The sequence below is a fragment of the Aquarana catesbeiana genome, linkage group LG09, assembly GCF_042186555.1.
Source record: "Aquarana catesbeiana isolate 2022-GZ linkage group LG09, ASM4218655v1, whole genome shotgun sequence".
NCBI lineage: Eukaryota > Metazoa > Chordata > Amphibia > Anura > Ranidae > Aquarana > Aquarana catesbeiana.
The window spans coordinates 284,391,361-284,408,087 of record NC_133332.1 but is presented as its reverse complement, the minus strand read 5'-3'; the positions used below and the strand labels follow the sequence as shown (position 1 = coordinate 284,408,087).

Sequence of the window (16,727 nt, the reverse complement as noted above, 5' to 3'; positions counted from 1 at the left end):
CAGCCTCCGTTAAAAGGAATGTCCAGGGAAATCCACTTCGTCTGTGCAAACTGATGAAAAATCAGTATTTCTAATGCGATCCAGATAAACAGTGTTCAGATTAATCCCTTCACCACAAACACTCGCCTCTTACCAGAAATAGTGGATCACAGTTAAGAGATCACATGTGCTTGTTTAAATTCCAAGGAACTTAGCGGTCAGGCTAGGGGAGAGCTCCAATTCACAGGAAATGATGGTAGTGACTCCTAAGTAGCCAATGCTTAGAAATCTGGTAGCAGTACTCTCAATATGTGTGGAGAGAAGAGGAAAGCCCCGTAGTGTAATACGTTTAAAACGTTTATTAAAAAATTAAGTATACACTTACAAATGGGCAACTTAAGGTCAGCATAAAACAAACACGGTGGCGGTCAGCACCAGCCTGCTTGTGCGGGATGACGTCACAAATAGTGGCTCAGCCACTAGTTCATCAGTTCATCACAGAATTGGGTGTTGATATTGTCAACTCTTCCCATGAGTTCATTTTTTGGACTTGTGTATTGACACATTTTTCTTGAAAGAGAATTTCCTTTTTTTTTTCCACAGAATGTTTGTGTTCAATAATCATTTTTATTCACATATATGATATAATGTGTATTAGATAATACCTTAACCACACAAAGAAATTGTGATAATCAAAAAACGATAGTTTATTCATCAGATTAGCGCACCAATTTTTAATTATTGCTCATTTAGTCTTGTGTTCGGACTTATTTGGTTGCAGCTTACTATTTGTGAATTTGTATTAATTGGTTTATCTTGATTGGTAGAGGGATAAGCGCAGGAATTCTTATTTATTTTTATTGACAGCTATTGCAGGAAGTTGAGAGCAGAGGGTGGGACTGGTGTGTGGGGAGAGGAGATGCTCTGGAGTGGTAGGCATTTGCCAACTATTGGACAGCAGACAGCAGCAACAACTCTTTTTGCAGCTCCCCTGGAACCTGGCAGGGAAGATGCCACTAATGCAGCTTACAGACCTGTGGCAAAGCTGCCTAGGAAGAAAGTGAAGAGTGAGGTAAGGGAGGGGGTAGCAGGCACACCTTATGTCAAGGGGACATTTTGCAGCTAACTGCCAGAGTAGTTCCAGCAGGGAGCGCTCACTTACTATACATAGTGAGATATTTTACACAGTGCTAGGTATATGGAAGAGGGCAGGAGCGGGAAGCAGGAGTTCTGAAACTGCAAGTGATGGAGGGAATTCCAACACTGGCATTTCAGTACCCGTCTCCCCACCACCAATAGTCAGATTAGCATGTTGGGCAAAGCCCATACCCAAATGCCCCCCTTCCCTCACTCAAACTGACATTTGTTATCTCCAGGATGAAGACTTGTCTGCATTGTAATTAGATGGCTCAGCTGTGTACAGGGACACTCTCTCTCCAGCTGTATTTCTTTTATACACCCCCTTTGTACATGTTTTTGGGAACATTTTATATTTAACATTCTTTAGCGTTTAATGCTGATCCAAAGTAATAGTCTAGTCTGTATTTTTATGACTAATTTAAAAGTTTGCTAAAAATGAACAGAACAAATCTTAATCAAATGCAGGGAGGAAGAAGTGGGGGGCGGGGCTAGGCCATGTTACATGCGTCTACGGAGTGCGGCTTGGAATAAACAGCTTGGGAGCAAGCATACGACGAAGTGGAGGAGAAAAGATTGTCAGCGGGGAACCCGAAAAGAGAAGGTTCGGGGCCACTCTGTGCAATACCATTGCACAGAGCAGATGAGTATAACATGTTGGTTGATTCATTAAAGAAAAAAAAAAATTACATTTAGTAACACTTTATCTTTCAGCTCCCTATGTAGTTATATGCAGGTTACATAGTGCCGGCTCCTTTGGGTAAAATTTTCAAACACCTGGCCTATAGGTTCCATGCACCCTTAGCTCCGTTCACATCGGCGCGATTTGACATGTCAAATCGCAGCCTATTGCCAGCAACGGCACTGTCCCAATCGGTGCGACGCCGCACCGATTTCCAAAAGTAGTTCCTGCACTACTTTTGACGACTTCGGGAGCAATTTCAATAGTCATCTGTGTGTGAACCCGCACAAATGTCTTTCAAATCGCCCCCGAACTCACACTAAAATGCAGGCCTAAAATTGTGCAAATTCAGCTGAACTCGCACTATTTCAAACCCGCGGTCAGTGTGAACGATGGCTTAATTTGTAAGAAAAATTAATGGGATACAAAGTCTCTGAACTTTTCATATTCTTTATAGATGATCATAGTGGACCAAATGTTTTGGAAGTTGTCTAGGTTGTTGTCTGTCTAGGACTATAAATTTGTTCCAGGTCATTCGATAGATAGGCCCACTACCATCAATGGGATATATGGGGGATTTCCAATGTCTTCAAATTGTCTGACAGCAAAGAGAAAGAATCCTAGGAGTTACTTTTTGGCAGTAGAGGTAGAGTGCAAAGTAAATCTCACTTTAGGGGATCGAACGACATTGTCATGAATAAAAGTATTACAAAGTTTGATCATCTTATTCCAGAAACTGGTAGCAGAATGCAATTCCCATCAGGTGTGGAGGAACGAGCCTGCAGATCGATGGGAACTGATGGGAATATCTACAGATATTATAGTAGGCAGACTAAATTAAGAGTAGTTTAGAATTTGTCAAATACCACCTAGTTAATCATTTTAAAGTGTAAACCAGATTCATGAAATTTGAGCTGGGTACATATATCTGCAGTACTTATCTCTTTTCAAAACACTAAACTAAACAGTATATAAAAGCTGAAGACAGCAGATATACATGTCAAACTTATGTAGGGGGATTTTTTTCATCCCTGTGTATTATCTGAGGCTGTTCACTTCACTGGGTATATGTGAGGGTTCACATCCACTTTAAGCTAAGTTCCTGGTGTTAAACCAAGATGGTTGAGGCTAGTTTGTCTAGGAGGGGAGTCCAGGGATCTCTAAAATCAATTCATAAAGCAGAATTTTGTCCTGAGACGGGCAAAATCAAGCAGTTTTGAGCAATCTTTTATTGGGTGAAGAATTAGAACTGCACCTAAAATAATGTTCCGTTTTGGAGGGAAGAGGTACAGCTTCCATGCTGAGGTGTACTGCTGTCCAGAACCCCAGAAAGCAGAGCTCTGTGTGCTACAGTTTTTGCTCAGGGTCCAGTGATATCAAGCACCAAAGAAAAAAAAAGGCCTGGAATCAGCTGAACTGGGTAAAGGTGCATACTATTGACATCACATAACAACCTAGTATTCAAAATCTGACCCATGATCTCTTAAGAAAAAGAAAGATGGATAAAATGATTTAAAAGTTCTCACCCATTGTAACATAGGGTAGCCTATCTGTTGATCCATGTGGGTAAATGCTATACAGATGTGGACCTGAACAGTCAACTCCACCAAGCACAAGCGCAGCACCAATGTAGCCTTGATACCTGTTGGCCAAACAAGAAACAAAAAACAATGTTACCATTATGAAATTGGTCAGGTGAAATTTTTCCTGTACTACAGTAGAATAGATGTCACTGAATGCACAATAAGTAATATGGACTTCCCTCAAAAATAATCACCCCTTGCACCTGAGCGTTTTATAGTTTAAAGCTCCAAAATGCTCAACAAGCCAAACCCCACGATTTTAAAATGTTCCTCTTCACATTTGGGCATTCAGGTGTCTGTAGCTCAATGCCTGAAGCACAAATGAAACATAAGGTAACTTTGAAACAGACTGGGGTATATTTGACCTCATCGTCTTCAGTGGGAACGTGCAAAAACGCATGTAACCAATGTTATTTATGTGTTCACGACAAAATAAAAGTCTATGTGCAATAACACGCGATCCTGCGCAAATGAAACTCCTGTATGGCACTTGATGTGCAAAAAAAAAAAAAAACTCACCCAAAATCACCTACACAAGTGTGACTGGGGGCTAAATCAGAAGCAGCGTTTTTAGTGTAGCTAATTGTAGAAACACTATTCTTCCTTTTAACAGGTGTTTAGGTATGATACTTACTGTTTCTTCCCGAACAGACTTTAACGTTGTGAACTAGTAAAAAAATGTGTGTTCACTGAACAAGATAAAATTAAGCCATCTAAAACTTTCAAGTGGCATCAATGTATAATGAGTGTAGGAAGGTAGGTATCACACAATACAGGGTTCTGAGTATTGAAGTCTACACAGACTGCAGGTAGTGTGGACCGTGCATCATATAGCACTGCACTGAAATTGTTATGGTTCGTATATAATGCAGGGATACTGGTGGCCACTAGTTCTGTGCTGTACACAGTGAGGTTGGTGAGAAAAGTGGCAACAATCCAGTAAGAGACCATCAATAAGAGCAATTTCAGGGGACTAGGTTGTCACAATCAGGATACAAGAAGATAGTACATCTTTAATCCGCTACAATGGCCGTATGGACATCACTAAACATTATATATTACAGCTCCAGCTCTAGTAGTCAGCCATACAAACTATTACCCTAAATTAGGGCTGTAACTAACGATTATTTTCATAATCGATTGGTTGGCCAATTATTATTTCAAATAATCGGTTAATAACCTTAAAAAAAAAGTGTGGTGTATAATTTAGTTAATATGTAAAGTTTAAAAAAAAAAAGGCAATTTATTCCTAAATATCTCTAAATGGTAAATATAAATAACCAACTATATGGTTAGGGAGCAAAATCTCTAATCCACTCTGAGAATGACAGAAGAGATATACTGTATATACTATAAGGCCCCTTTCACACTGGCGTGGTGCGGGCGTTGGAGGTAAAAATGGTGCTATTTTTAGAGCCATTTTAGCGGCGGTATTCAGCCGCTAGCGGGGCGGTTTTACCCCCTGCTAGCGGCCAAGAAAGGGTTAAAACCACCGCAAAGCTATGCTGGCGGTATAGCCGCACTGCCCCATTGATTTCAATGGGCAGGAGCGGTGTATTCACCGATCCTTCACCGCTCCAAAGATGCTGCTAGCAGGACTTTTTTTACCGTCCTGCCAGAACACCGCTCCAGTGTGAAAGCCCTCGGGGCTTTCACATTGGAGACACAGCAGCGGCTCTTTCATGGCGCTTTGCAGGCGCTATTTTTAGCGCTGTTGCGCCTGCAAAACGCCCCAGTGTGAAAGGGGTCTTAGAAGAGATATACTGTATATACTATTAGAGGATATATACTGTATATACAATTAAAGGTTGAATCTGGTAAATATCAGACATCATTTTTTTTTTTTTTTTTTATTTAAGAAACAATGTCTTCCTTAAAAAAAAAAAAATAAATACATTTTAAGAATGTTTGTTCGATTTTCTAATCGTTAGTGGGGTCAAATCGACATTCATTTTCAACCACAGTGATGGGAAAATTTGGAAATAGAGAACTTCTTGGTCAAAAGAATTTTCAGACAGTGTATGTGGTTTTCCTTCAGAAATTACATTCATTTTAAAAACAGGAATGTTAAAAACAAGTGAAAATTTCAAACCAACATTCTTTCATTCAGCGAATGTACAAAGATTTTGCGTATGAATATTCTCTTCTGAAAATTGATCCCTGTGCCAGCATAAGGCATAACAGTTTGCTTTTGATCTGTTTCTGCAGTGCGTTTTGATTTTTGCGCACGCGATTTTGTTGCAATTTGCGTTTTTGCTTTCTTTTGGCCAATTTGTTGTTGGGCAGATTAAAAAACACAAATTGCTGCAAAAACGCATTACATGCTTTTCTGCAGCTTCTCCATTGAAGTATAGTGAACCATAAAAAAGCACTGTTTTGCGCAGCGGCTGAAAAAAGCATAATTGTGAACTTGTCCCATAGGAAACCATGTAAATCAACTGTAGTGCGTTTCTGCAAAAAGCACCAAAACACACATAGGTGTGAACCAGGTCTAACACGTTTAGTAACATAATGGGGTAAAAAAAAAAAAAAAACTAAAAATTAGCCCTACATAGTACAAAAAAAAAAAAAAAATAAGCAGATAATCACTACTGTAAGGGTTTTTTTTTTTACTGTAGAACTGTGAAAGTAATATTTACAGTAGCGATTATTTGCTCTTTTTGTACTATAAAGGGCTCATTTTAGTTTTTTTTTTTAACCTCATTATGTTACTGGCCGATTAATCGATTATGAAAATAGTAATCGATTAATTGTTTCAGCCCTACCCCAATTAGAACCGAGATTTTAATACCTTAAATATTAAGTATCCTGGAGAAATTTCTAAACATACACCGTCATGTCAAATATTGTAACAAAAAAACCTCTTATAGGCAGAGATATCATAGTCTGACCTGAACCTGGCCTATTTACAGTTCACTGAATTGGCCAAAAAACAAGTCAGTTTGTCAGTGCAAATCACTGGCTGCAGTTTGTAAAACCATCCGGGAGGGGGGACTTGTCATTTAGTTGCTGCAGCTTTACGGCCCATCCCCTTCGCCTTGCAGGGTATCCTCCCCAATTAGAAATGGGCTTGGGCATCCTCCAAACTTGTGCTCTTATTTACTTAAGTCCAACGAGCAGAATCATTCCCGACCTGCAGCTCATATAAGCAAACAGGTGAGTTGTGTGCCCCAATGTTAAAAGGCATGTGGCCTGGTTTGGTTCAGGAAGGGGAAGTTACTACTTTTTTTTCCCCTAAAGTAGATGCGTCATCCCTGCATCGACACGCGTTGGGGAGGGGTCAGGACAGCATGGCAAGACAGCTTGTAAGCTAAGGAGGACGCTCGTATTATCCCGATAGCTTCCTGGTATAATCCGCTATATGTCCATTATAGAATGGTACACTGACGCACCTGATTTCTGCGAGTACCCCAGATGGGGATTTTCGCTTTAGTTAAATAAATTGTTAAAACCTCATTGCACTATCGAGTTTTTCCTTTCATATATCCCAGATGATTATGCTGAGGAACCCAGGAGCCTGTTATTTAAAGAGCCCAGAGGTGATTCACATGTGTGCTTTGACTTAGCTTAATCGCAAAGTCGCACGCTCTAAGGTGAGCATCTACTACCTAAGGGGGAGTGAAGACACCCTAGCACATCTTGGATTACACAGTTATTGTTCCTGAATTACACTGAATTTTATCATGTTATCAGTGACGCAGCTGGATGCAATTTATATGCACATGAGCACTTTGTCACATACCCTCTGCACTGTTGCTTATTCTCAGCACGGTCATTTATGACGTGTTTGGACACTTTATTATTGCACAGGAGCACTTTTTCTATTTATTATTTGATAATGTCTATGTTTGTAAACACAGTTATGCACCAGGCACTTTAAACTGAGTGTTTTGTATCATATTCACGTATTAGTTATAACATTTATCACTTTGTTACATTGCTGCTTTTTTATATCTTTTTGTATTTTAAAAAATACCAAGTTGTGCACTAGGCACTTTCATTATCCACTGTAGGATATATATAATTCACTGGTTCATTATTTTATTTAATTTGAGATTTACTGCGTATGGGTTTTAAAAGGTGAAACCGTTTTTTTCCCATTGTTTTTATGGCTCTGTGACAGTGTTATCTCATACCTGTTGCATTACTTCACATACAGATTTAAGGTATGCTCTAGACATGTTATTGAACATCAGTGCATGCGGGCGGTGGTGGAGGTGGTTTAAACACACTCGCAGAGTCTACAGCAGCTAGCAGTGTGTGTATATTTCACAACCTCACTGCTGGCTTTCTGATTAAAGTGATTTGATGGCTGTATAGCTGCCCAATCGCTTTCTCTGACCTCGGAAAGAGTGCCCCCTCACCATGCTTCTGGACTCTGTCACATGGCAGATGTCACTGGATGGAGGGAGACCAGAGTACATTCCTTCACCAATATCCCCTAGCTGCGAAGAACCCAGAACTAATGTTTAGCAGCTCAATTTCAGTTTCTGATGTCACTTTCCCTGGCCACTGTGGTCTGGGAAGAAACAAATTGAGCATGATCTGTGCTCCATTAGCTTTAATGGAGGGCAGGCGGGACATCAGGGGTCTAATAGACCCCTGATAACTCATTAAAGAAAACCTATAAAACAAAGAAATTATACCACATAGGGAACTTTTTGATCTTTATGTGATATGAAGTTTTAGAAAGAAAAAAAAAGTGTCAAAAAATGAAGTTGTACCCAAGCACTTTACCTCTCCTTCCGCAAACAAGAAAACATCATTTTGAGCGCTCCCCGCCCCCATATACATATGAACAGTAGCACACCCATCAGGGGCACCTATGTATGAAAAGGATGTATGCACATATCAGGTGATAAAATTGTAACTAGCACAAATTTTGATCCCCACATGGTCTGCCTTCAGAAAATATTTAATGTTTGGAGTTTTAAGTAATCTTCAAGCCTAAGGGCCAGTTCACACCACATGCGGTCCAGTGTGTTTTTTCTGCATCAAAAGTAGGTTATATGGTTTTTGATTACATAGTTCACACCGGTGCAGTTAGTTCCAGGGCTTTCCAGTTCCACAAAAAAAAAAGTAGAACATGCTGAATTTTTCCTGCACTGGACTGTACTGGTACACAGTAAAAACGCATAAAAAATACACTGGACCCCAGTACAGTGAAAAAAGAAAGAAAGAAAAAAAAAAAGCATCTGGAATAGTATAAAAAAAAAAGCATGCAAAAACACATCCAGAATGGATCTGGAGTGCGTTTTTTTGGTGTGAACCAGCCTAGACCATTTGGCTGCCCAATGACCAGAGCACCTTTTGCAATTCGGCACTGCGTTGCTTTAATTGCGGTCGTGCAACGTTGCTCCCACACAAAATTGCCATCCCTTTTTCCCCACAAATAGAGCTTTCTTTTGTTGGTATTTGATCACCTCTGTGGTTTTTATTTTTTGCGTTATAAACAAAAAAACGCGACAAATTTGAGAAAAAAAAAAAAGCATTATTTTTTTACGTTTTGCTATAAATATTCCCAAAAAATATATAAAAAAACATTTTTCCCCTCAGTTTAGGCTGATACGTATTCTTCTACATATTTTTGGGAAAAAAAAAAAAAAAAAATCGCAATAATCGTATGATTGGTTTGTGCAAAAGTTATAGCCGTCTACAAATTAGGGGATAGTTTTATGGCATTTTTATTTATATATATATATATTTTTTTTTTACTAGTAATTGTAGGATTTAAGCGATTTTTATCGTGACTGCGACATTATGGTGGACAGATCGGACACTTTTGGCGTGATTTTGGGGCCATTCACATTTATACAGCGATCAGTGCATTTAAAAAAGCATTGATTACTGTGTAATGTGACTGTCACTGAAGGGGTTAACCACTAGGTGGAGCTGTAGGGGTTAAGTGTGTCCTAGAGAGTGATTCTAAATGTGGGGGGGAGGGGCTATGTGTGACACAACACTGATCACCGCTCCCGATTACAGGGAGCGGTGATCAGTGTCATTAGGCAGAACGGGGAAATGTTTGTTTACATCAGCATTTCCCCGTTCTTCCTCTCTGCAAGACGATCGCAGGTATCCCCACGGACATCGATTCCGCGGGACCCGCGATCACACTCACGAAGGTCGCGGTGGGCGTGCCCGCAAACCGCTTCTCGAAAGGCAACATACAGGTATGTTATTCTGCCTGTACGTGCCCTTCTGCCAATGTATATAGGCGTGAGCCGGTCGACAAGCGCGTAACATGATTTTTTGAGCATGGGAGAAAAAAAATTCAAAAATAAAAACACGTCTCTGGCAGGAAGAGGGTTAAGGAATCTGTTTTTTATCAGTCTTGACTTTTAGGATGCATGAAACAAACCTCTTGCTTGCAAAAGGCAAAAAACATTTTACAACATTCACCTTCCACAGATTTTGAAAGGGTTCAGTGCTACGTTTGGAGTTTGCAGACTTACCGCAAACCAAGCTTTGTATGGGTCGCTCATCCCTACTCATTACCAGGGGCGGACTGACCATTGAGCCACTCGGGCACTGCCCGGGGGCCCTAGGCCACTAGGGGGCCCCATCAGGGTTGCCAGCCTCAGTAAAACCAGGGACAGTATGTATAAATCTGTGTTTTTTTTACATCTGTCTGTGTATACTGTGTGTACATGTATGTGTATACTGTGTGATTGTATACTGTGTGTGTGTATACTGTGTGGCCCCATAATCTCTGATTGCCTGGGGGCCCCATAATCTCCTATTGCCCGGGGGCCCCATGAGTTATCAGTCCGCCCCTGCTCATTACTAACACCTTTCGGTTATAGTCCCAAAGTAAGCAATGAGATTCAAACTTTTACACTGCAAGTCTGAATTAGAGTAGTGGGGCAATAACAGTCATTATTGACATTTTGATATATAAAAAGTACAATAGTGCTATAAAGTGCTGCAGACAACTTCTAATGATTTAAAAACATGAACAAGAGTAAAGTGTTAAATCAAGTCTAATGTCATACACTGAAAAAGGACTCACTTTACCAAACATAAAGCAGATTTATCTTCATAAAACCGATTTCTCATCTGTGTAAATGGCACAAAGCTCCTTTTAATATGACACCTTTTTACAAACTTGCTAAAACCAAAAGTAGTCCGAGATAACTGATTTGCGAAAGTCTGATGCTTGACACTAAGCCAGAGGCCTTTCCTTAAAACTTTAAAATGATGTACACTTTCCTATTTGCTTTCATGCAGTGATGTATGGTGTCTGCCTAGAGCTGCTGAAAATTTCTAGCAGAATTAAACTGTTCCGCTGCTACAATTGGTATAAATATTTCATGGTGGAGCTGCCATGCAGAGCCTTTCCCCTGCTTGCTTTTTCTTGTCAGACAAATGAACACAACGAGAAGCAATTCAATCTCAAATACCGACAAGCCTTCACATTGCTGTAAAGTAAAGCCTTAGAACAATGGCTGATGCGTAGGAACCCAGAGAACTGGAAACATTATCATTTGTCAACACAGTTTGAATATTGTTTCCTGTTCAGTGGGGTCTAAGTTCTTCTCCCCACTGGCTGTCAACAAGATGTATATAGAGGTATGTGTTCATTCCCAGTCTTCGGAGACTTGGTACTGCTGAGCTCGGAGTGAAAGCGATTTAACACATTACCCTCTAGTACATAAGTCCTTATGAACATCAACATTGAATGCCCACCCAAAACTATTTAGACTGTTAAGGGGAATCAATCTTTTTAGCTAAGCAAAATATACCATTAGAATAAAAACAAAAACAAGCAAAAACAGTATAATTGATGCAAATGCATTCAAATCAAAGTGAGCATTGAATAAAAAAAATATACTGGCATTATGAGAGAACACACACAGGGCTACCCTTCAGTAAAGCCGGGTACACATAGGTGGAATGTCGGGAGACAACGGCCAGTTCAAATAATATAAAAGATTTTTAAAAAATGGCTGACATTCAGCCCGTGTGTGTTGGTCTGTCCAACATAAGCCGGCCATCTGGCCAGTTTCTGTCGGACGTGCATGTTGGAAAACCAATGGCAGAGAGCGTTGATCGGAATGTTCTAGCGGGCTCGGTCCCCCTGTCAGAACACAACAGCTTAGTGGGGGAGATCGCCTTGCATGGTTAGTATAGCGGCCCCAACTGGAGCTGTCAGTTTTTTTTTCATGCAACCCAGCTGTTCGTGTGTACTAGGTTTAAGGCGGAGTTCCATCCAAAAGTGGAAGCTCCGCTTATCTGACCAAATGACAATGACCCAAAACACACGACCAAAGGCAACAAAGAAGTGGCTCAAAAAGAAGGACATTAGGGTTCTGGAGTGGCCTAGCCAGTCCCAAGACCTTAATCCCATAGAAAATATGTGGAAGGAGCTGAAGGTTTGAGTTACCAAATGTCAGCCTCAAAACCTTAATGACTTGGAAAGGATCTGCAAAGAGGAGTGAGACAAAATCCCTCATGAGATGTGTGCAAACCTGGTGGCCAACTACAAGTAACGTCTGACCTCTGTGATTGCCAACAAGGGTTTTGCCACCAAGTACTAAGTCATATTTTGCAAAGGGGTCAAATACTTAATTCACTCACTAAAATGCTAATCAACTTACCGTACTTATCGGCGTATAACACGCACCCCAAGTTTAGGAGGGGATTTTAAGGAAAAAAAACTTACATTTAAATGCCCATCAATGCAGCGTTATCTGTGTCCAGTGCAGCCTTGTCAGTGCAGCCTTGTCAGTGCAGCTTCGCCCCAGTGCAGCCATGTCCCCAGTGGTCAGTGCAGCCTTGTCCCCAGTGCAGCCATGTCCCCAGTGCAGCCATGTCCCCAGTGGTCAGTGCAGCCTTGTCCCCAGTGCAGCCATGTCCCCAGTGCAGCCATGTCCCCAGTGCAGCCATGTCCCCAGTGCAGCCATGTCCCCAGTGCAGCCATGTCCCCAGTGCAGCCATGTCCCCAGTGGTCAGTGCAGCCTTGTCCCCAGTGCAGCCATGTCCCCAGTGCAGCCATGTCCCCAGTGGTCAGTGCAGCCTTGTCCCCAGTGCAGCCATGTCCCCAGTGGTCAGTGCAGCCTTGTCCCCAGTGCAGCCATGTCCCCAGTGCAGCCTTGTCCCCAGTGCAGCCATGTCCCCAGTGCAGCCATGTCCCCAGTGCAGCCATGTCCCCAGTGCAGCCATGTCCCCAGTGCAGCCATGTCCCCAGTGGTCAGTGCAGCCTTGTCCCCAGTGCAGCCATGTCCCCAGTGCAGCCATGTCCCCAGTGGTCAGTGCAGCCTTGTCCCCAGTGGTCAGTGCAGCCTTGTCCCCAGTGGTCAGTGCAGCCTTGTCCCCAGTGCAGCCATGTCCCCAGTGCAGCCATGTCCCCAGTGGTCAGTGCAGCCATGTCCCCAGTGCAGCCATGTCCCCAACATACACCGCCGCCGACATACACAAGTTACACTGTGTATTTTTAAATATGGCGCCGCAGAGTTCGGAGGGACTCGGGGGCGCTCGTTCAGCTGAACGAGCGCCGCCGAGAACACAGTGACTGGGCGGAGCCGAGATACACATAGCCAAGGGTTCTCGGCTCTACTCTGCGCCGTTCAGTCACGCCCAGTCCCTATGATGGACATAACAGAGGTCCAATGGCGGGACTGGGCGGGACTGTGAACGGCGCCGAGAAGAGCCGAGAACCCTTGGCTATGTGTATCTCGGCTCCGCCCAGTCACTGTGTTCTCGGCAGCCTTGTCAGTGCAGTTTTGCCCCAGTGCAGCCTTGTCAGTGCAGCTTCGCCCCAGTGCAGCCATGTCCCCAGTGGTCAGTGCAGCCTTGTCCCCAGTGCAGCCATGTCCCCAGTGCAGCCTTGTCCCCAGTGGTCAGTGCAGCCTTGTCCCCAGTGCAGCCATGTCCCCAGTGCAGCCATGTCCCCAGTGGTCAGTGCAGCCTTGTCCCCAGTGCAGCCATGTCCCCAACATACACCGCCGCCGACATACACAAGTTACACTGTGTATTTTTAAATATGGCGCCGCAGAGTTCGGAGGGACTCGGGGGCGCTCGTTCAGCTGAACGAGCGCCGCCGAGAACACAGTGACTGGGCGGAGCCGAGGGTTCTCGGCTCTACTCTGCGCCGTTCAGTCACGCCCAGTCCCTATGATGGACATAACAGAGGTCCAATGGCGGGACTGGGCGGGACTGTGAACGGCGCCGAGAAGAGCCGAGAACCCTCGGCTATGTGTATATCGGCTCCGCCCAGTCACTGTGTTCTCGGCGGCGCTCGTTCAGCTGAACGAGCGCCCCAGAGTCCCTCCGAACTCCGCGGCGCCATATTTAAAGATACACGCTACGTGAATGTCGGCGGCGATCGCTCCGATAGTTCACAAAATAGCGGGGATCGACGTATAACACGCACCCACGATTTTCCCCTGATTTTAAGGGGAAAAAAGTGCGTGTTATACGCCGATAAATACGGGTATAACTTTTTTGAAATGCGTTTTTCTGGATTTGTTGTTATTCAGTCTCTCACTGTTAAAATAAACCTACCATTAAAATTATAAAATGATAATTTCTTTATCAGTGGGCAAACCTACAATATCAGCAGGGGATGCGTTTTTCCTTCAATGTAAATAACAAGTGGGGAGGTCTCAAGTGAAGGACTTTTCCCAATCTGAATCACTGACCTGTACAAAGTGTACATTCCAACACGTGCAACAGGCTTTATTAAACCTTTAAGAAGGGTCATCAGTCACACACACAACATATGTAAGGGAGCCAAAAAAAGACCTTTAAAAAAAAAAAAAAGCATGACAATTGTATGCCTTCATGTCTAAGTGCATTCACAGCAAGTTGCTGGCTCATTTTAGGTCAAGTTATGTTATATATAGCTGGGCAGGTCTCTACATCCCCGGAGGTTAGAATTTTTTTCACAGTGGATGATTTCCTATGTTGACAAGTAAATGTTAATGAATAGGGGGAAGGCATTTTAAACTTTGAATACCCATTTACGTGTGACAAAACAAAAATAGTTTTAGTTACAGTTCAATACTAAGCGTAAATAAAAAGCATCGTACATGCTTAGTGCAGTAATTTTAAATACTTCTATTATTATATGAACGGGACTTCACTATGGTTAGTGTTTTGTTTCACTTTCATGTGTGATGACTGATGAGATTGATTAGCCTGGCTGGGAACTGCTGCCCTTGTCGGATAAGCAGGAGTCCACGAGATACATCTTAAGGCTGTATGATTGATGTTCAGAGTATGTGGCGAAGGGGCTTGAGGATTTCATTGTCAACCAAAACTGTGTTTTGACCACTATTTACTAGCAGTCATATTTTCGGTAAGCCCCTGCCTGCTACAACCGGGTGGCGTGATCCTTCCTTGGATTTCTGGTTTTGAGCTTCTTCTGTTGACACCTCTGCACTGAACTTTAGGACTCCTTTTCTATCATTGCGATTCACCTCCATTCTTTATTTAAAAAGGACATCTAATTTAGTTTACTCTAAGGATTTTATGCCTATAAGATCCCCATGTCTATTTAAATTCAGCTAATTCCTGAATTTTGCAGTTTACCTTGGTCTCTAGTTTTTTTATGCACCATATTTTATTAACATGCATATGTATTTTTTGGGGTTTGTTGCACATGATTTGATGTTCTTCGTATTAGGTTTATATGCACATCTGAATTTGCTAATTTTTAGGATTAATCTTTATTCACTTTGTTTATGAATTGCAGCGTTTCACGTTTTGGTTTTCCACTTTAAATACATCATCACCTTATTCAATAACATTCACTTGTCAACAAAAGAAATCAACCCCAGTTAAATAGGCTGTAAACCCTGCTTTGTTATTCTTACCTACAGGTAAGCCTATAAAAAAAAAACTAAATTAAATTTAGCGTTTGTAAGGTAGGATGGAATACCGGACCTTGCGAAAGCCCTACCTCCATCTTTACGATTTCTGCATACCAAGATCTCCTGGGCCACGCTGGGGCCACAAGAATCACCAACTTTCCATCCTTTTTCCTTCCTGCTTGATCCTGCAAAGAAGTTGTGGAAGCAGCAGAACAGGAGGGAATGCATAAATCAGTGAAAACCGATTCCACGGAAATACCAAGGCATCTTATCCGCATGCCTGTGGATCCTTCGTTCTTGACACAAAGTTGTCTACCTTTTTGTTGAACCTGGACGTAAACAGATCTACGTCCGGAATTCCCCATTTTTGACATGTTGTCAGAAAGACGTTGGGGTGAAGAGACCATTGTCCCGGGAACAACTGCTGGCGACTCAAGTACTCCGCCTGCCAATTCTCTATCCCTGGAATGAAGACTGCTGATAAGCAGGGTATATTGTTTTCTGCCAAAGTAAGGATATGATTCACCTCTCTCTGGGCCGCACGACTTCTCGCGCCCCCTTGGTGATTGATATAGGCCACTCCTGTGGCATTGTCGTATTGGATCCTGACAGGACAATTCCGTAGCCTGAACATCCAGGCCCTCAGGGCCATGTGTGCTTCCCGAATCTCTAGAATATTGATGGGCAAGGTCATTTCTGATTTGGACCATTTCCCTTGGACAGTCGCTTCTTCCAGGACTGCTCCCCAACCCAAAAGGCTGGCATCTGTTGTTACTACCTTCCAGGTAACTGGTAGGAAGGATTTTCCCTTCTGCAGATTCTTGGCTATTAACCAACTGAGGCTCTGGTGCACCTTTGGAGTCAAACGCTTTGGGAAGTCTAGAACTTGGACCTTCTTGTTCCAAGCCGATAGGATACTGTTTTGCATTTGTCTCTAATGAAATTGAGCAAAAGGAACGGCCTCAAATGAATCCATCATTTTCCCCAGCAATCTCATGCAAAGTCGAATAGGATTCTTCTTTGCTTTGATCACCTGAATCAGTTCCCTTATGGCACTGATCTTTGCCTGGGGCAAGAACACCCTCTTCTGAGCTGTATCTATGATCAGACCCAAGTCCAATCTCCTTGATGGTTTTAAGGAAGATTTTTCTAGGTTGAGAATCCAACCTAGATATTCCAGGTAGCTGACTGTGGTGACCAAACTCTGGTCTAAGCTGGCTACCGACTGGTCTATCAAGAGCAGATTGTCTAAGTAAGCTAGTATCGTTATACCCTGAGCCCTTAATCTGGCTAGCGAAGGAGCCAGGACCTTTGTAAACACTCGAGGTGCAGTAGCTAGACCGAAAGGCAGAGCTACAAACTGAAAATGAAGATTTTCTATCTTGAAGCGTAGATATTTTTGGTGAGCGGGAAAAATAGGTACATGGGAGGTAAGCATCCTTGATGTCGATTGACGCTAGAAGTTCTCCATCGTGTAGAATGGAGACTACTGATCGGATTGACTCCATGCGAAAAGAGCGGCTATTCAAA

At 42.6% G+C, this 16,727-nt stretch overlaps 1 protein-coding gene across 1 annotated transcript in view; it reads right to left on the bottom strand.

Moving 5' to 3' along the window:
- PSMB7 (proteasome 20S subunit beta 7) overlaps window positions 1–16,727 on the bottom strand; it is a 106,457-nt gene that overhangs the window by 68,114 nt on the left and 21,616 nt on the right. Inside the window, exon 5 of the mRNA XM_073600364.1 lies at window positions 3,325–3,440. Within this exon, the coding sequence (XP_073456465.1) occupies window positions 3,325–3,440 (116 nt within the window). The remainder of the gene's footprint in view (window positions 1–3,324; window positions 3,441–16,727) is intronic.